The sequence below is a fragment of the Electrona antarctica genome, assembly GCF_951216825.1.
Source record: "Electrona antarctica genome assembly, chromosome: 4".
In the NCBI taxonomy this organism is placed as follows: Eukaryota; Metazoa; Chordata; class Actinopteri; order Myctophiformes; family Myctophidae; genus Electrona; species Electrona antarctica.
Window position 1 is genome coordinate 22,778,586 of NC_136809.1, and position 19,737 is coordinate 22,798,322.

Here is a 19,737-nt window from a genome sequence, read left to right on the forward strand (position 1 = left end):
TATATGCTGCCAAAATGTATGGACCTATGGACCAGAGAAAACCTGCTATTTTATACTTCTATACTATATGAATGTTTGTGCAAATAACAAAATAGAATGTATACCTCGAAAGGGTATATATGACAATTTAAAGCAAATATTTCACATCACAGAAATTCAAAAATGTCTTCCCCGGTTTTGATATCTATGTATATATCTATAGTATGATTTCTTGCAATGACAGCAGCCATTCTGTACACATTAACAAAATGACAAATGAGCTTGCTGCAGTAAACCTTTAAAACATTGAATAGTGTTTCATAGGATGTCAAATCACAATATTATAGCCAAATATATGATTAAGTGGAGCAGAGAATTAATTGTGAGGATGCATGGTTCAGGTTCCTTAATGCACAAAAATTGACCACTGAACCTTTCCTTCAATGAATGTGTCACCTTACTTAGACCTCACCTAACTAGCTGGCTTGTTAAACAGAAAGAAACACATTTTCTTTTGTGAATTTATTGAAGTCTGCTTTACTACAACTTTGAGTAACTTTTATACAGCAATATCATAATCAAAAAGGAAGTATCTGTCATCAGAAATCATAGTTTTAATGAATTAAAATAACTACATTTTAATAACACAACCCCCAGCCCCCACACACAATTAACCTACATTTCAATAGCACAACGCCCCCCTCCTCCCAACAAACAACTTATTTGGTAATGTTGTTAGCATTCATGCTCTTCCCACTGCCACTGAGAACAATGTATGGTGTTTTCTGAGATTTCTGCTTCTCTTGAAGCAGGGCTACTGTTCCCAGGGGGGTATCACTGCTGCTCATCTTCTTCAGCAGGGCCTCTTCCTCCAGCTTCTTCATTCTCCTCTCCGTCTTCATTTTGCCTGAGCCTTTCCCGTGGAAGCGATGAGAGAGCTGCCTGAAAGCCTCTTTGGGTGTGAGCTTTCGTCCAGACTCATCCACATACTCGATCTTGACGTTGGGTCTGTACATGTCTTTCTCCTTGAAATCCTGGGTGAAGCCTCTGTATTCCTCTCTGCGGCTGTACTTGTCGTCGATGGTCTGCTTGTCCTCGATGCTGTAGTTATCGTTGGGTAGGCCGGTGCCCTTTGGAGCTCTGACTCGGGCAATCTTCTGCATCTGGGTGTCCAACAGGCCCTTGTTTTTGCACAGATGCAAAGCGGCAGCCAGGCCAGAGCTGACTATGGGCTCTTCATCCAAAATAGTGGTGGAGGCGGTGGAGAAGTCAGGCTGTTTCTGCTCTTCGTCCAAATTGACTGTGCTCCAGCCAATGTTCTCATCACCGTCCGAGTCAGAAACCCCAACCTCTGCCCGTTCTGCCTCCTGATCAAAGTCCATCATATCCTCTTGGTCCTCTCTGTTTCCTGAGAGACCGTAGGTCGGGATGTCACCCAGAGTTCTGCAGAACTCAGAGGTGGCATTGAATACAATGTTGTCCTTCCTGTCTGGGTCGTCATCACCGGGATCTTCTTCAAGCACCTTTAGCCGCTGCACCACCTTCTCGCCAGAGTCTTTCAGGAGCTGCTTCTGCTTGAGCCTCCGCTGTTTTTCCAGCTGCTTCTGCAGCTCCTGCTCTGCCTCATCCTCCTCAATCACAGCTGGCTCTGGGGGTTCAAAGTCTTCATCATCATCATCACTCATTTCCATCTCCGCCGTCCTGATGTCGTCAGACACAGACAATCCGGGGATTTTGACAACCTCCTCCGCCCCCTCCTCAGGTTCGTCCTGGCCTTCTTCTTGGTCCACCTGCCTGCGGCCCCGCCCGCGCACCCTGGAGCCAAAGTCTGTGCTCCGGGTGTCGTCTGTGGCGAGTTCATCTGCCAATGACAGCTTTTCCTTCTTTCTAATTTTCCTGACACGCCGCTTTGTTTTATTAAAGCCTACCATTTCCTGCGGGGTGTAGTACTCAGTGGCCAGGATGAGAGCAGGCATGTCCAAGGTCTGGGCCTTCTCCCTGAGCGTCTCCCTGATGACCTCGAGCTCCCGTTCCCGTGTGCCCTCAGCGAAGCCTCCGGCGCTCAACCGAAAGCTCTTCTTTTTCTCCCCGTCAATCTCCTCATCATACTTTGACAGCACGCCACGGGGCTTTAATGTGACCATGTCGTCAACACTTTCCTCTTCATCATAGGGCTTGTACTCCGGCTTTTTCTTCAACAACTCAACATTCTTCTCAGCTTTTTCCTTGTCGACCATATTCACATTTATAAGCACATCTTCCTCCTCTTCCAGCACTCCTTTGTCTTGGAGTGTGAGGATGACAGTCTGGCCCTCAGTGAAGGAGTCTATCTTGTGCTGTACATTTAGTCCTTTCAGGTCACGGGAAGTATAAGCATCTTTCTTGGCCTGTCCAAATTCTTGCTCCACCAGACTGCTGACACCAAACTCCTCGTCCATCTCTTCCAGGAGTTTGGCTCTTTTATCTGCCATTTCCTTATCCTTTGCCAATTGTCGGCTTCTCGCCACCCAAGCAGCTGTGTTATCCAACCAGTCATCATCTGCTAAGGTCTTAACCTTTCCCAATTTCTTATTCATCAGGCGCTTTTCTTTCGCCGCTGCAAGCTTTTCTCTCATCTCTTTCTGCTGCGCGATGTGAACAGGGTTGATGGTCTCTGCCACTAGTGGCTGCTCCTTTGTGCCGAGCTCCTTCTTGTTTTCATTTAACTCCAGGGGCTTCAGGCCCAGCTTGGCCCTGAGCTTGTTTGTCTCCTCAATGCTGAGTGATGCATCTCCACTTGCTGATTGGGGTTGAATTTCAGCTCCCTCCTCATATGCAGTGTCAACTTTCTCCTTCTTAATGCGCGGCTCTCCCTTGTTACGACCTTCACGTCCACTTCTGTCCCTGGACCGGGGCCGTTTTCCCTTCTCTTTACCCCGTTCCTTCCCGTCCCGTTCCGGGTCTCTCTCTCGGTCCTTGTGACGATGTTTCTTGTGCTCGCGACGGCGCTCCTCATTGTCCTTGTCGCGGGTCTTTTCCTTGTGTTTCTTTGAAGAACCCATGACTTCTGGTGATGTTTTAACTCACAGAACGATACGCGAACGCTGGACACTGACGAGGTGTAGATGACGACAACGGGCCTACGTTAGCATGGAGGCTAAGCAACTATTTGAACGACGCGACTTAAACGGGAATCGAGATAGACAGACAGAAAATATTTGTTGTAGAACAGACGAGCAGGCTTTACTTTACTCGAAGAGAAGTAGAACTGGTATAACCGAGTGGCTTATTCCTCCTCCGTGGGAGCATGTGAAAGTGCGCCTTTCGTCGCCACCATCGCGTTTTTTGTAGACAAACGAACACAAGACGCTACTGTGAGTCTGAGTGACGTGACCCCGCTTCCTGGAGAAAGTACTTCCTGTGGTCAAACTGTCTACAGCGCCCACAGCGCCACCTATTGTACCAGGTGTTACACCTAAATCGGTGACCCAGTACGAATGGAGTCTCTCGCGAGGAGCGGAGGAATTGTATGTATGGGGTCATATCAACGTGTTAAGATTGCACAGTATCAGTATGCATCTGCCGGTATGCAATATGCATTGTATTTGGTTATATAAAGTATTACAATACGGTGAAAAACGTACATTTTGTGTACAAGGGCGAACCCATTTTCGTATAACCTGGTTTTATAAATTGTTAATTTTCCAGTAGTACCATAAGAATATCTGGATTATCTGCCCTGAAGCCCAACACCAACTACATAATGTACAGTACGTGTGGTGGTGATATTTTGAAGCGAGAACAGAAACCTACGTAGGTATAGTCTGGACTCTGGAGTCACAGAATTGGATAGGTCACAACGTTCGGCGTGACTGACTCTACATTGTCATTTGATTAATGTTGCATAGACAAACGGGGATCATCGGTGGAGGAGACGTTGTTAGTTTTTTTTAATCTGGTTAATAAAACAAATAACCCACGGACATGGTAGCCACCGGAGAGCTGTTGCTAAACTGAAGTAGAAAGTGCAGCCCGCGACATTCTAATTCTCACCCGGGGGGACAGAACGGTAACGTTTGTTTTCTTCTACCTGCTAACCTAGCTAGCGCGTGAGCTAATAAACCAGCACAGACTAGTGTTAACTGATACTTGTCAAAGTTAAACGCGATCATTTGACGGGGCTTTGTTTCTTGACAACAACATTGAGGTTTTCTGTCAGTCTATATATTCTGAACACATTTTAAGTTTGACTGCTGTGCTGGGATATATTGGCCTTCTAGTAGTACTTTCATCGGTTAGCTTATTTGCATTTTTCTGCTGCCTGCAGCTTCAGTTCTTACGAGAGATTTATTATGATAAAGTCGTGGTTTCATGTCAGCAATGAGCATTACTAACTGTCACTGTTGTAGCTATAAGAGCAACTAGAGACCCCCCGCTGTGATTTAGCCTTCATCTACGGTGTCAGGTTGATGGTCGGTGTTAAACGGTGTTAAAGCCTGCCTGGTACTCCGTCGTACAACGGTGTCCCTTTGCTAAAAAGAACAGATCTACAAACTATAGTCGAGCATCGTATATGTCTGTTCGTTTTTGCCGCTACATGTCACCTCAATGCAGGTCAGCCTCGCGCGATTGCCGCCCTTTTATTATTAGTTGCCATGGTGATTCTATAAGACAAGAGTTAGTTAACGTTAACCGTTTGATAACCTGGTGCCACTTTAATATATAATATATTCTTAATGGTGAATTTATCGTTACCGAGCGTGAGCATAAATTCGCATAGTTGATTTAAACGTACTGTCTATGGGGCGTTATTAACTAGTAGTAGTAAGCAATGACAGTAGGTTAATGGCTGGCGCTGACTGCATGGTGGTGTAGGTGGGAGGTAAGGTCCATATTGTTATTTTACACCCGGGAAGCCAGGCGGGTCACACAGAGCACTACAGACAGCACTGAGCACTCTGTCATTACTCAGACTTAATCCAACAACAAGAGAGGGAATTCATTAGTGGGGTATTTGCAACTGGATATTTGGCAAATTGGGTATGTTGTGGTAAGAAATGACTCTCTATGCTGTTAAACGATACCGGTGTTGATGTGATTAACTTAAATAGTTAATTTCAGCAGCATGCTAAGTATGGTTATTTGGTTATTAAGCTGGCATTGAGGTATTTGGTTGTTGGTGTGATTGGCTTTACTGCATATCTTATCTTATAGGCAATGAAGTAATCATACAGTTAGTTAGTAGTATATAGTCTGTCTGTATGTTTACCCACATTACTCAGTGTCTGTCTTGTTTGACTTTGACGGTTGACCAGTGTTTAATGTTTATGTTGTTGTGAATCGCCAACAGACTGCCAGTGGTTGAGATGGCAACCGGGGGCACTCCTTTTGATGACTGCACGGAGGAGCAGGAGTTACACAACTGGGCTATCACCAATAGCAGTCTGGAAGACAGACTCAATAACATGGTAATAACAGTGCATCAGAGAGACACATCAGTCAATGAAAAAGCTCGTCATTACAGTAACTGGAACAGATTGTGTACATCATAGTTTTCTACTCCGATAATGTTCCCTGCATGAACATCACCATTTCACAGTTTATGCCCCAAAATGGAAACTTGGGTTACAAAAACAAACCGATGCTCACAATAGATACAATTAGCCAAAAGCACATATAACTAATTATATAATGACCATATAATGACCATGGATCTATTTGCTGTCACCTTATTTACCGTATGTTGACACTTTTGTTTGTCCTTCTTTCAGGACTGGGGCGTACAGCAGAAGAAAGCCAACCGCTCCTCAGAGAAGAACAGGAAGAAGTTCCCCACCAGCGTGGCAGAGAGCCGGCTGACCAACGACATCTCCCCAGAGTCCACCCCGGGGGCGGGCCGCAGGAGGACCCACACCCCTCACTCCTTTCCTCACACCAAATACACCACGCAGATGTCCGTCCCCGACCAGGCTGAACTGGAGAGGTTGCGACAGAGGATTAACTTCACAGACCTCGACGAGGTGAGCAAATAAAAACTCAAGATAGAAAGCCTTATTTTTTTATTGATGGAAGAAACAAGGCAGGGAGCAATTGCAGAAACAATGCAGAGAAGGAAACACTTGCAGGGAATAATGTCTGGCTCAAGGACACAGCTGTTAGTGGGCATCGTCGTCATTCTCAGTGGTTTAGGACAGTCTCTCAATCACTTGTCTGCCTTACATTGCAGTCATCATGGCAGAACCCTGAATTGATCAGAAGGAATAGAACTTGCACAGTCATCCATACAGTGGTTCAGGTGCTGAACAGATGAAAGACTACTAAAAGAAAGAAAGTCTGCACACTGCTATAATGCTCCCTATCAATCGTGTGTGTGTGTGTGTGTGTGTGTGTGTGTGTGTGTGTGTGTGTGTGTGTGTGTGTGTGTGTGTGTGTGTGTGTGTGTGTGTGTGTGTGTGTGTGTGTGTGTGTGTGTGTGTGTGTGTGTGTGTGTGTGTGTGTGTGTGTGTGTGTGTGTGTGAGTGAATTAAACCACTTGGTGCTAGCTAGACAGCATCTACGGGCTAGCTAACTCTATTTTGTTTTTAGTGACCTTTTCTCGTTAACTGCAGTGTCAATTTTAACAATGGTTTTCAAGAACGTTGGGAAGTGGCCTGACAACATACATCCCAATATTAAAATAACATGATTTGTATTGAAAATCTTCGGGTCTCTATGTGTCAAAGTGTCACTGAGCAAGACACGTAGCCTTACTGTGCCCAGAGAGTAAATTTCACGTATGTGCAAAAAAAGGGAGTGGGGACCACATATTTTTATTGTTAAGTAATGTTATGCATGTGTCATACAGGTCCTTCTCAAAAAACTTGAATATTGTGGAAAAGTTCATTTTCTTCCGTAATATAATTCAAAATGTGAAACTTTCATATATTCTAGATTCATTGAGCATAAAGCGACATATTTTTAAAAAAAAATTGTTTTAATCTTGATGATTATGGCATATAGCTCAAGGAAATAAAAAAATCCTATCTCAAAATATTAGAATATTTTATGAGACCACTAAAAAAACATATGTATAATACAGAAATGTCAAGCATCTGAAAAGTATGTTAATTTATGCACTCAATACGTGGTCTGGGCTACTTTTGAACAAATTATTTAATTAATGGGGTGTGGCATGGAGGTGATAAGGTGTTATGGAAGCCCAGATTTGCTTTGATAACAGTTGTAAGTTCATTGTTCAGTCTTATGTCTCACACCTTCCTCTTGAAAATACAACCTAGATTCTCTGTGGGGTTGAGGTCAGGCCAGTTGGCTGGTCAGTTAAGCACATGGTCAGTACACCAATTACTAGTAGTTTTGGCACCTCCATAAAGCTTAACATACAGAAGCACAAAGTGCTCTAAAATATCCTGATAGATGGCCATGTTGACTCCAGTGTGAAGTTTTTACTGTCAGTGGACCAACACCATGCAGATAACATGGCCCCAAATCATCACTGTGTTTTATCAATTCCAGAGTCAACACAACCATCTATTAAGATATTTTACAGCACCGTGTGCTTCCGTATGTTGACAAGCTTTATGGATAATTGGATATACTGATTTCCTTTTCCAGCAGCACTTGGCACCTGCCCACAGTGCCAAAGCAACTAGTAATTGGTGTACTGACCATGGTATTACTTTGCTTAACTACCGGTAACCAGCCAACTGGCCTGACCTGAACCCCACAGAGAATCTAGGACTCTATCAAAGCAAATATGGGCTTCCATAACACCTTAACAGTGCCACAGGCTGATTTTCATTAGCTGTATGCCATAATCAAAAAAGGTTTTAAATATTTCACTTTATGCACAATGAATTTTTGAATTATATTACGGAAGAAAATAAACTTTTCCACAATTACGGAAGAAAATAAACTTTTCCACAATATTCAAATTTTGAGAAGGACCTGTACATAATATATTAATATGTAATGTGATATTTTACCCTGGATGCCACTGAGTAAGCAGGGAAAGATAGTATGACTTGGAGAGTTGGTTGTTCACAGCACACTATTACAACAATCGACAAGGTTTTGTAGCAGAGAGCAAAAGCACTGAATGTACATGCCGTGTAAAACATCATTCAGCGCATCTCAAAATATATATAATAGCCTTTTACTTAACTTTCTTTGGCAGTTTTATATTTGAAGCACCTTTTATTGAGTGGGGACGATAAAAAGTGTCCAAAACTTTGACATTCCAATGTTTTCCCAAATCATGAGCGCTTTTGTTTAATTTATTCTACTGAGTTGAGCATTCATCTGCCTCCTGTCTCCCTGCTGCCTCAGAGGAGCATCGGCAGTGACTCCCAGGGTCGCGCCACGGCTGCCAACAACCAGCGGCAGCTGGGCGGCGAGAACAAGAAGCCCTTCAACTTCCTCCCGCTGCACGTCAACACCAACAAAAGCAAGGACTCACTCCCCCCTTCCTCCTCCGCCCCGGCCACCCCGGCTATCTACAAGGAAGCCAAGAAGCAGAGCCTTGGGCTCAGGGACACACTAACACCAGTCCTTCCCATCATCAAGGACCCTCCCAGCCTAGGACGTGGCTTAGCCGTGAGAGGGCCGCTGGCACACTTTGGAAGAGAAGAGCCGAATGTCGACAGCAGCCAGGTAACATGGAGGTTTCTACTGGAGTTGGGTTTCCTTGTTCTGGTCTCATGACCGATCACCCACTGGCTTATGTGTGAGCCAGACAAGTCAGACAATGGGGTCTTGTTCACAAGGCACACATTGTGAGTAGAACTCCAATAAGGGACAAGGTTCAGTACACAAAAACAGGAACTTTAATCAAATAATGTAGTTGTTCGTTCATTCACGCTCCACAATGTGCTTGCTTTTAATTCATCATATCAAAGGGTAATGTTCATTGGATTTGCACATTAATTTTGCCCATATTCAGCATATAGAGTAGGTGTAACATTTATTCCCCACTGAATGCTTGATTTGATCAAAAAAAGATAAAGGCCTATTCATACTCCAGTTTTAGGTGATAAGGTGATCACCGAAACGGTGGTTTGTAAAAACAGAGAGATGTGTTGTGTGAGCGGTGACCACCGCGGCGTGGTGTCATGTTGTAGTTTTCGGTGAACTATGAATAGGCCTTTATAAATAATATAAATTGACAGTTACTATATATATATATATATCTTTTTTTAATAGCACAATAAAAAGAGTACTAAATGCCATGGTAACATTATTAAAAGAGAAAATAAGTGCAGGTGTGAAAGGAATCCCATAAAGGGCTTATACGTGGTTCTCACCTAAAATAATAAACAAATGGTAAAGGTGGTTGCACACTGGCCCCTTTTCCACCGGTTGGTTCCCAATGGGAACCGGTTCAGTTCTTTTTGGTTCTTAGTCCATGAGCCAGAGCTCCAAAATTGAAACGCTTATTAATATGAATTGGGTGGGCAAAACTATACCTATATTAGATTGTTATCACCATGAAACTTCCACAGTTGATTACTTACACGAAGACAATGATTTATTGTATTACACATTTTACATTTTTAAATATGCAAATGAGGCATTATGTAGGAAAATATGCAAAATAATAGAAACTACGAAAAAGCTACTACTGTGGAAGGGTTATCAACTTATCATGTATTAATTTACTTGTATTGATCCTATAAACAATTTAATATAGGTCTAGGCTCATGGACTAAGAACCAAAAAGAACTGAACTGGTTCCCATTGGGAACCAACCGGTGGAAAGGGGGTCACTGTGGTGTATGCAGAATAATAAGGCTACATTATATGGTAGACAATAACATAGGTAGACAAAATACATCATAAATAAATACTGAATCCAAATATAATCGTTAAGGAAAGTTTATGCATGTACATAGGCCTATGTAAACTCTTAATTTCCGTTTTCCAGCCATTAAGTTGCAAAAAGTATTACATTTTGTTTTTTACACATTCAGAAGATAATCTGGCGATGCCTGATTTTTTTTGAGAACCCCTGGGCTAGGCTAGACTACCCGAGCAAAATAATCCAGCCTTTTTAAATGTCAGTGACATACATACTTTGTGAATAAGATCCTGTGAAAAAGCAACAGTTTGTCATACTGTCTTAAGGATAAAAAATGTTTTAGATATCTTAGATCTTGTTTTACATACTGAGTTTTAAGTTTTTCTTGCGTTAATGGAAAGACATAGTGAAAATTGTGTCTTACAAGCCTTCACTGGGGAAACTAGAGCATGGACGAACTGTGAGAGAGCCACAAATACAATGCTGCTACTGCAGCAGCGAGCCAGCCAGCCAGCCAGCCAGTATTTAGGGCAATTTCTAAATATGCCACCCCTGGTGCCCACTGAGCTCTGGTACCCAGCTACTCCTCTCCTCCTCCACTCTTTGCCCTTGTTCAGAGTAGATTGGGCTGAGCAGTCTTCTCGCTTCTCTCTTTCTCGCTCTCGCTCTCTCTCTCTCTCTCTCTCTCTCTCTCTCTCTCTCTCTCTCTCTCTCTGTGTCTCTCTCTCTCACACACACACACCTGGTGCACCGCTCACCTGTCTCTCTCTCTCTCTCACACACGCACATGCACACACACCCCTCCCCTCCCCTCCTCCCTCCCTCACACGGTCTGTTGCGGTATCAGGTGGTGAGCAAGCTGGTTCAGATCAGGGAGTACATTGGGAAGGCCAGCTCCATGAGGGATGACCTGCTGGAGAAGAACGATGTGCCGGCCAACGTGGAGCGTCTCTCCCGCCTCATCGAGCATCTCAAAGAGCAGGAGAAGTCCTATCTACGCTTCCTGCAGAAAATGCTGGTTGGTCTCAATGTCCGTTTCTCTTCGTCTATTGCTATGTTGGCCTCCTCTGCTCAGATATGACCGTTTTGCATGCTGTGTGCTCAGACATTGGATATAAATTATATTATATATATATAGTATATACAATACATTATTTTATTTGACATTGGGGTGATGTTTGAAGAGTTTAGCCCCGATGTGGAACCTGTTTGTTTTTAGCTGCAGTTCATGTATTTTTAATGACCGTCTTTCTGGCCTGACATACTTTAGCAGCCGAGTGTCATGTTCTGTCTGATGGAAAAACTAGGACAAAGCGCTGTGCTCTTCTCGCAAAGAGGAGTGGCTTTGTTTTATTTCTCCAGCCTGAAGGCAGAGGCCCATGTCTCATTCACACATCTAATGTTTACCAGAAATTCACTTTATCAGCCACAATGTAGATCATGGATCAAGTACCTGCACTTTGTTTGTATTCCCATGATCACACGGACGCATGCACCCACGCACACCCACACACACTACTGAGGCGATGTTGTCTTTAAGGGCGGTCATGCTCAGACACTATGACTTAGATTCTCCATTCATTTTCAATGGGAATTCGATGTTTGTGTAAGACGAACATCTACACTAATAGCTGAATATAGAAGGGGCTAGCACCCCTCAAAAATAGTCCCAGTGTTATTCGCTGATGTTTTCTTTTCTTTCTTTATTGTATCCTCTGTTGCACTTGGTGCTGTGTTTATGTGTGTGGCTGAACCTGTCTGACCTCCCCATGCAGGCAAGGGAGAACGAGGAGGACGATGTGGGCACCCTGGACTCTGCTGTGGGCTCTGGCTCGCTGGCAGACAGCACCTCTCTCAACATCGAGGTCCGCTCCTCAGACACCTCCAACGCCACGGTACTGTGAATGATACATGGACACATACATATTGCTACATTATACTATAGGTATTAAGGCTGTTAGGCGAAAACATAACTTGGGCAACTCGCGATCTGCAGGGAAAGTGGTCTACAGTCAATTAACTTGAGTAACTCGGGTTCTGTAGTCAAAGTGTTAATGAAGCTTATGGCGAATTATAATGGATATCCCATGTCTACAGTTGTTAGGCCGCATGGATATTTTTATTTGAGAATAACGCCTTCACAGCTGAAAGAAAGCAAGTTAAGTAATTAAGTAATTACTTACAACTGCTGGAGCATGTAAAGTGGCTTTTGAGAGCTTTTTTCGGTTGCACGTTGTGTATCAAACTACAACACGTGTATCTAGCCAGCGTATGGGACGTGTGGTCTGTTTGCATGTAGGCCTAGGCTATACCTGCACAAAGTTTTGACGCCAACTGCTTAATGTGCGCGCAGCCATGAAACCTGCTGCACACTTGTTAAATGAGTACTCAGATTTGTTGTGTCACCGCAGTATGCCATGTGCTTGTCACATATTTGACACACAGCCTTTCTTTTATCCTCCTTTATGAAGTGTTTCCACAGTGGTGATTTCTCCCCAATCCCACTTACACCGCTATGGCATGATTGATTCATTTCCTCATATGACCCCTCCTCAGTCCTCTAGACTCGTCATCATTGTCTGTGTCCTGCTGTCCATGCACCACTTTCAAATGATTGAAGACACAACATGAACATAGTACTGTTATTATGATATATAAAATCTTAATAAAATCTACTTTGTTCTTTGCAAGCCAAAGAGTACATCTTTGTGATGTCACTGATCACATGACCCCAGGTTCTAGACCTCCCGTTCTGGGCTACACAGAAGTGGGGAACTTTTTTGTATTACTTCCACACAACAACTCTAAGGTATATTCATGACAGTTCAATGTTAAAATGAGTTTTCCCTTTAAATAGGTAATATGGCCAGATTTGTAGATGTTGCATACACATGAGTACCAGATAAGCATTAATGAGCTTGAGTGAACCAGTATAATAATAATGTCATTTGACCCTTTACCACAGTGAACAGTTGTATTTTTTGTGTCACGAGGTATGAGCTAAATGCAGAATCTGATGATAATATCTAATATATGATAAAGCGCCTTCCTATGGATGTGAATGGCAGGCTGCAAGGTTTCTTGCTCGCTTTTCTGCACCTCATTCTGGTGGAAAGAGTTTAAAATAGTTTTATCTTGAGGGGGTAAGCTCTGCACATCATCTGACTGTCACTTTTCAGGACAACCACTCAAAATACAAGGGTGTGAAATTGAAAACAAACCAAGTGGAGGAAAAACCTGTTTCGAATTTTGGGTGTTTTTTTGCCGGTTCAGTACCTGACACCTAACTTGTATGGAAGAGCTGACTCTATGCTTTCAGTAAACAAAGAACTTTATCTGTTTGTCTCGGTCCCTCCCTTCATGCTTTTAATTCCTGCACTGTATGTGCACGTGCACATTTCACTCCTCGCTGTCCGTCTTTCTTTACTCTTCCAATATGGCTCCTCGTAGGGTGGAGGAGGTGGTGCCGTGGTGGGCCGCGGGGATCAGAAGGAGGAGTTGGAGAACCTGCGGCGGCAGCACGAGCTGCTGAAGAAGATGCTAGAGCAGCAGGAGCAGCTGAGGGCCCTGCAGGGCCGGCAGGCCGCTCTGCTGGCCATGCAGCAAGGTGCAGAGCAGGCCCTCGCCGTCCTGGATGATACTGGTGAGAGGGAGGCCAGGGGGACACACAGGTTCACACACGGGGGTGTGTGTCCACCACAGCTTTCAGGCACTTGATATTGCGTATCTGCCTACATGTAGTCCAGATCCATTATCTTTGTAAATAATTAATTTAAACAGACACACATGCACATGCATTGCATACACGTGTCCTCTTCACCATTTTCTTTTTTACCGTTTCTTGATAAAATAAATATCTTTTATTTTTTTCGTTGCCAATGCGTGACCCCAGCGCCAACTTCAGTGTGGTCGCGAGTCGACTCATAGTTTGAGAACCGCTGCTATACTACATAGTCTGCTAGTGATTGACACACAGAATGAATGAGCTCTTAACAACACAGAACACATTGAGAAGTTCCATCAGATTTTCACATGACCTCCCAAAGTTCAGCTGCGTTCTGTTCTGTCTGTGTGTTATTGTACCAGTTGTTACGGAGACCACAGGAAGTGTGTCTGGTGTGAGCATCACCTCGGAGCTCAACGACGAGCTCAACGACCTCATCCAGAGGTTCCACAACCAGCTACATGACACTCAGGTACGCTGCACATGCCATTTTTCAACTAGTGGGTTAGGAGCCAAGCATGGGGTCTTTAGGCACAAATTGTATTTTTGAATAATTGTCAATCGTTTCCATGTTGAGAAAACACTTCAAAAATAGCAGAAATAGCAGATCTACAGCTTACAACATGTCACTTTGTGACTTGGTGTAAGCTTGTACAACTACTTTCAGCTATTTTGTAAATTGTTGTTGTTGAAAGAAATGTCAGAGTGACATCTTTGCATATTTAAGTCATTTGTCATATCTGCCCTGTGCAATTTGTGATTACGAGGCAAAAGGCAAACAAAAGTACAAATTGTAAATGTTCAATGCCAATAAACACAATTAAATTGCAATTATTTGGGTGACAATTAAATTTCAACTTAAATTTGTAATCGTGACCTCTAGAGGTCTTGAATTTAAAACATCACAGATGAAGAACAATTGGTTATATTGGGTTATTTAATGTACAGTACTGTAGTGTCCTGGCATCAATAACACAGCACAGAACATTAATTCCAGAGCTCAGATTGTGGCTGGTTGGCTGGCAGGCAACATTCATCGCAACACAAATGCTAGGCAAAATGGCCATTGTTTTCCCTTTTAGAAAAAGTTGTGCATCAGTCTCAGATAACCTAAACGCTCTTGAGTTAACAAAAGACAGAAGGTAAGCCAATATTCTCGCCCTCAGCAGACTAAGGCAGTCCCAGACAACCGTCGGCAGGCAGAGAGTCTGTCTCTCTCCAGAGAAGTGTGCAGGTCCAGGCCCCCCCAGCCGTCCGGGCCCCCTCCACACAGACCCCTCCTCCACTCTGCCTCTGGGCCCCACGTTGGCCTGGCCAGATTGGGGCCCGGCCCGGCCGCCACCGCTTCTGGAGACTCCGCCACCGCCAGCGCCAAAAAAACCAAGCTGCAAGACCTACAGGACAAGAAACACACCATGGATAAGATCCTGCAGGAACTGCACTCCCTCAGAGACCAAACGCTCAATAACAACTCATGTAAGGCATACTATTAAAAAGGATGCGTTAGACCTGAGTCTGTTTTATTTGATTTGATTTATTATGAACACACACGCAGCCTTTCTCACCGGCAGTGAATGAGCGTGTTTGTTGCTGTCCTTCCCTCAGGCCGTGGCGTCTCCGCCCAGCGCAGCCTCAGCATGGGAGCCTCGTCAGACCGACCCTCCACCATCTGCTCTGACGGAGTCACAGTCTCCACCTCCTTCCAGCCCTCGCTCTCCCACCAAGACCCTTCCCACCCCACAGACAAACTCAGGTAACACGCACAGAACACTCAACACTATCTGAATGGATGCTATGGATTTAGCCAGATTATCAGGTGCACGCAAAACAAGTTTCAGATTTAATTTCAGTCTTTTATGACCCATTGTGTTTACATAGAGTAGTTTTGCTTTATTTAAAATGGGCAGTCCATTCGGCTTTGTGTTTTTTCTAGCATTACTGGATGGAAATTCAAGCACTTTGAGGACATTCAGTAGGAAGGCAGTGAGCATGATCTGATCACGTCAGTTATTTTCTAAATCCTCTCTCTCTCTCTCTCTCTCTCTCTCTCTCCCTCCCCCTCCCTCCCTCCCCCTCTCTCCAGGAAACTGAAGGAGGTGCACAAGCGTCTCAATGAGCTGAGGGAGTTGGTGCAGTACTACGAGCAGACCTCTGACATGATGACGGACACCGTCAATGAGAACATCAAGGAGGATGATGACGATGACGAGGAGGAACAGGAGACGGAGGACGGATCCATGTTTGAGGCCATGTTTGACTCGGAGCAGGAGAACCGACCGCCCGTCACCAACATCAGGTTGGCGTGAGGACCGCACTGCAATTACAAGTGGTGCCAAGCACAACAAACCCCACCCACTATAAATAGAATGAATACACACACATATGCACAATATGTAGGCATTGATTGATATAGAAAAGCGGTTGACGTCGAGTTTGAACTTACAAGGTCGATCAAGTCCTCTTGTCACATGAAAGACCATAAGTGACTCCTTATTTATTTTCAAATTGGAAAATATGTAATGTGCCTTGAACCTGATGGATAACAATGGATGGCATTTTGTTGTTGTTGAAGTTGGCCTGGTTGTAAGTAAATTGTACTATTGACTGTTGAAAGTTTATTTTGAGCTTTTCTGTGATCTTTGAACTTGACATCTTGGTTGGGACCTTGTCACCTTTCCTGAGAGTTTCATGTCATTCCTTGCAGCTGTTTTCCCGTAAAGGGACAAACAAATTAACTGGGTGTGGTATTTTTGGACATTTCATTAAATCTGCTGCACAGTGTTTTCTGAAACCCCACTATTTGTGTTCAGAAATCCGCAGCACAGTGGGAACTGGACCGACCTGAACAGCCTGACCAATGGTCGAGCGGCCAGAGGCAGAGGGGCCAATAACCAAGACGGCAGACTGAACACTGAGTGTGAAATCAACAACCGATCTGCTGCCAACCTCCGCAGTCTCAACATCCCCTCAGCCATAGGTACACACAGTCACATACGCCCTAGCCTCGGGGACTGTTAAAAATAAACTGGGTGAACCAATAGGGAGCCAGCGTCCGTTTCCAGCGCTAGTTTGATTCGCCCCTCTATGCCAAGAAAAGCTTGGGTACTTTAAGGTTACATACACCTTAACCCTAGCTTTGACCACTTGTCATAAACCCTCTAGTGACTTGAGTTACAACTGTACTCTTTTTTTCTGTCTACACCAAAACTCTTGGTGTAGACAGCTGATCTACAAGCACGTTTTGAGCTTGTAGATCTGCTATTTTTGACGAATGTTTCCCCCCAACGCAGGCATGCTGGGGATCATGTGGTTAACCAACCCCCACATCATTTAACTGAACGAATGCTCTATAACATTTCCTGCTTCACCCAGAGTGCCAGTACAACCGGGACAGCCCCTTCAACCAGGCCAAGGATGACAACGAGGAGGAGGATGAGGATGGCCTGGAGAACGAGGAGGGGGGCCGGGCGGCGGGCAGAGACAGCGAGGGGTCGGGCTCCAGTCGCAGGAGCAGCCTGGGAGACGACGCGGCTTTCGCCCAGAAGGTCCACCGGCTGCACACGGCCAAGCAGAAGCTCCGTCAGCTGCAGGAGCTGGTGGCCATGGTGCAGGTGAGGAAGAATCTCATCACTCTATGCCACTGTTTCCCAAACACTGGGTCGGTCACCACCCATTTGTGGGTCGAGGACAAATTGTTATGGGTCCTCTTAGTTTTTGTTTCCTACGTTTGGTTTTTCCATTATTATTCTTTCAAAAACATTTTCAAAAAACATTCCCAAAAAAGCAAAATTTTCATGAATTAAAAACTAAATGAAAGGATTTTTTCCCAGTAATGTTATGAAGAAATAAAATAATAATCTAAGAAATTCCATAAATTAAACAAATATTTAAGTAGTAGTGAAAATTTCAGATCTACAAGCTCGCAGCACGCTGCGAAGCGACGCGCTGTGAGCTTGTAGATCTGAAACAGGTTGATGACTAGAAGTATTTGGGTTCATATATATCTTCTTCCCAAAAGGACTTTCAAACTAGGAAGGTATGGCCTGGTCAGCCTGCAATGACATGCATAAGATCTGGTCATCCCAGTTTAGTAAATGTTCAAAGTCAAAATATTTAGGATGACCGTTGAGCCGATTCTACTCTATGGCTCTGAGACATGGACACTTTCAAAGAAATTAGAGAAACGGTTGGATGGCACTTACACCCGCCTTCTAATGAGAGCGCAAAATCTGTCTTGGAAGAGCCACCCATCGACTAATCTAATATAGGGTTAGGAAAGTCTGGTGTGGCATTGTGAAATCCATGATCTCGACCGCGGTCGAAAAATGATGATGATGATGTTCACTAGTTTGGGTCCCGGGCAAATATCTAATTCCTGTTTTTGGTCACGGGTTAAAAAGTTTGGGATCCACTGCTTTATGCTGTCTACTCATCGTGCCCCCTTGCCTCACACCAACACTGTGATGGAATACTTTATTAGTCAGAAATGGGAACAGGGCAGAGGTGCAGTAAGACATTTAGGCTAAAAAGATAACACACTCTGCTCCCCCACCAGAGCGATGACACGGATGCGGATGGCACCACAGCCAACGAGGACGAGGCTCATCACCACCAGCAGCCCAACAACACCAGAGGAGCGGTAGCTGGCGGGCCTCGGGACGGAGACACTCCCAGGCGCCTAACTTTGTCTGACAAGGCCAGGTAGTCTGTTCGGTTATTCATAACTGTTTGATTAGACTGCCATCTCTCAGCGTTTTCTGTTGTCCATAGAGAATGTTGGACAGTGTTGGTTGTGGTGGTTTCAGGGAGAAGCTGTACGAGGAGAAGCTGCGCCAGCAGCAGCAGGAGCTGAAGCAGCTTCACGACGACCGCCACAGACTGATAGAGATCCAGGGAAAGATCCAGGACCTGCACTGGGCCTGCCCAGACCTTCAGGTAGCACGCACGTGCATGCACGCCCACACACAAAGACAGAAGTGTACATATGTACCCCCCAGGATTCGAACCCGGGTCTCCCGCGTGGAAAGCGAACATCTTAGCCGCTAGACTAAAGGGAATTCCCTGTAGACTGGGGAATATACAGTAGTAGGCTTTTAGGTCATCACTCGGAGGCTCTGACCCGCTACTGCAACATGTACACTTATTTAAAAGTGGAGTACACTATGGACAGTAGTATGTATACAATATTGGCTGTACTATAATGTTGATTTACTTACACAGAATTGTAGTTTATGTACGGTGACGCACTGCTAGATTGACCAGTCACACATGAGTAGAACCACTTCCGTTCACAGCCGATGTAAACAGACATGTGTGTTTGTTCCCGACGGACACAGACAGACAGACAGACAGACACTCACACTCACTCACTTTGTTGCAGCTTCAGCACATCTGATATTTTATTTTACCGTTTTCTCTAGAGACGTCTAAACGTGGTCTCAGTGTGTGTGTATCTCTCGTTCCCAGTCCTCCATGTCGAGCACCATGAGTCAGCCTGGCCTGCTGAGGAAGCTCCCAGGAGCCACCTCCACACCTGCAGCTCCACAGGCCTTCTGCTCCTCCTCTGGACAGAAGACCAATTCTGCTGTGCTCAAAGCCACCGCTGCAGAGGCAGCCAACACTTCAGTCCCTGACAATGAGGTGATGCGGCTTCCCTGTGCACCCACTACAGGCCGGGAACCCCTTTTGGTGTTAGCATTATGTTATGCTTTAGCTATTGAAAAATAGCAGATCTACATTACATTATAGTCATTTAGCAGACGCTTTTATCCAAAGCGACTTACAATAAGTGTATTCAACATAGGTAGGGAACAAAAACTACTAATCACCAGAAGTCTTTAGTGCATTTTCTGCAAAAACAAGCAACCAAGAGTATACCTAGCGCTAAGGTAAAAGTGCAATATATCAGCTACCTATTTCCTTAACCGGATGAGACAAAATAGCTAAATCAAATGAGCATGAGCTGAAACAATTAAGTGTATCGACTAAACAAGATCCAATAAACAATACAACAATAGAAAACAAACGTTCGTACAACTAGTTAACAACAAGTAGGTCAGGCAGAGAGGAAGGGTAGTGTTTCCTGAAGAGGTGAGTTTTCAACCTGCGGCGAAATATGGGCAGTGACTCTGCTGTCCTAACATCAGTGGGGAGTTCATTCCACCACTGTGGGGCCAGAACAGAAAAGAGTCGTGACCGTGTGGATCGGCCAGAAGGACCCTTGAGTGACGAGGCAGTCAGTCGCCCCGAGGTGGCAGACCGA

The 19,737-nt window shown here is 44.6% G+C and overlaps 2 protein-coding genes across 13 annotated transcripts in view; one reads left to right on the plus strand and one right to left on the minus strand.

Moving 5' to 3' along the window:
* Positions 1-41: 41 nt before the first annotated feature.
* On the minus strand, positions 42-3,295 carry sart1 (spliceosome associated factor 1, recruiter of U4/U6.U5 tri-snRNP). Its single transcript, XM_079499962.1, has one exon. The coding sequence runs from the start codon at positions 3,018-3,020 to the stop codon at positions 699-701; it is 2,322 nt and encodes a 773-aa protein (XP_079356088.1). The 5' UTR covers positions 3,021-3,295; the 3' UTR covers positions 42-698.
* A 61-nt stretch (positions 3,296-3,356) lies between these two features.
* The window catches only part of pcm1 (pericentriolar material 1), a 40,453-nt gene continuing 24,072 nt past the window's right edge, over positions 3,357-19,737 (plus strand). For 4 of the 12 annotated variants that reach the window (XM_079499949.1, XM_079499952.1, XM_079499951.1 and 1 more), the window contains exons 1-16: positions 3,827-4,027; positions 5,309-5,426; positions 5,730-5,978; positions 8,284-8,607; positions 10,599-10,781; positions 11,527-11,646; positions 13,202-13,394; positions 13,838-13,947; positions 14,642-14,951; positions 15,081-15,228; positions 15,559-15,771; positions 16,286-16,452; positions 16,848-17,086; positions 18,031-18,176; positions 18,281-18,410; positions 18,942-19,115. In XM_079499949.1, coding sequence (XP_079356075.1) covers positions 5,325-5,426; positions 5,730-5,978; positions 8,284-8,607; positions 10,599-10,781; positions 11,527-11,646; positions 13,202-13,394; positions 13,838-13,947; positions 14,642-14,951; positions 15,081-15,228; positions 15,559-15,771; positions 16,286-16,452; positions 16,848-17,086; positions 18,031-18,176; positions 18,281-18,410; positions 18,942-19,115 — 2,808 coding nt within the window. In that variant the 5' untranslated portion in view covers positions 3,827-4,027; positions 5,309-5,324. Of the gene's footprint in view, positions 3,486-3,825; positions 4,028-5,308; positions 5,427-5,729; positions 5,979-8,283; positions 8,608-10,598; positions 10,782-11,526; positions 11,647-13,201; positions 13,395-13,837; positions 13,948-14,641; positions 14,952-15,080; positions 15,229-15,558; positions 15,772-16,285; positions 16,453-16,847; positions 17,087-18,030; positions 18,177-18,280; positions 18,411-18,941; positions 19,116-19,737 lie in introns of those variants that run through there. The other 8 variants (XM_079499956.1, XM_079499958.1, XM_079499960.1 and 5 more) reach the window with 6 other exon arrangements.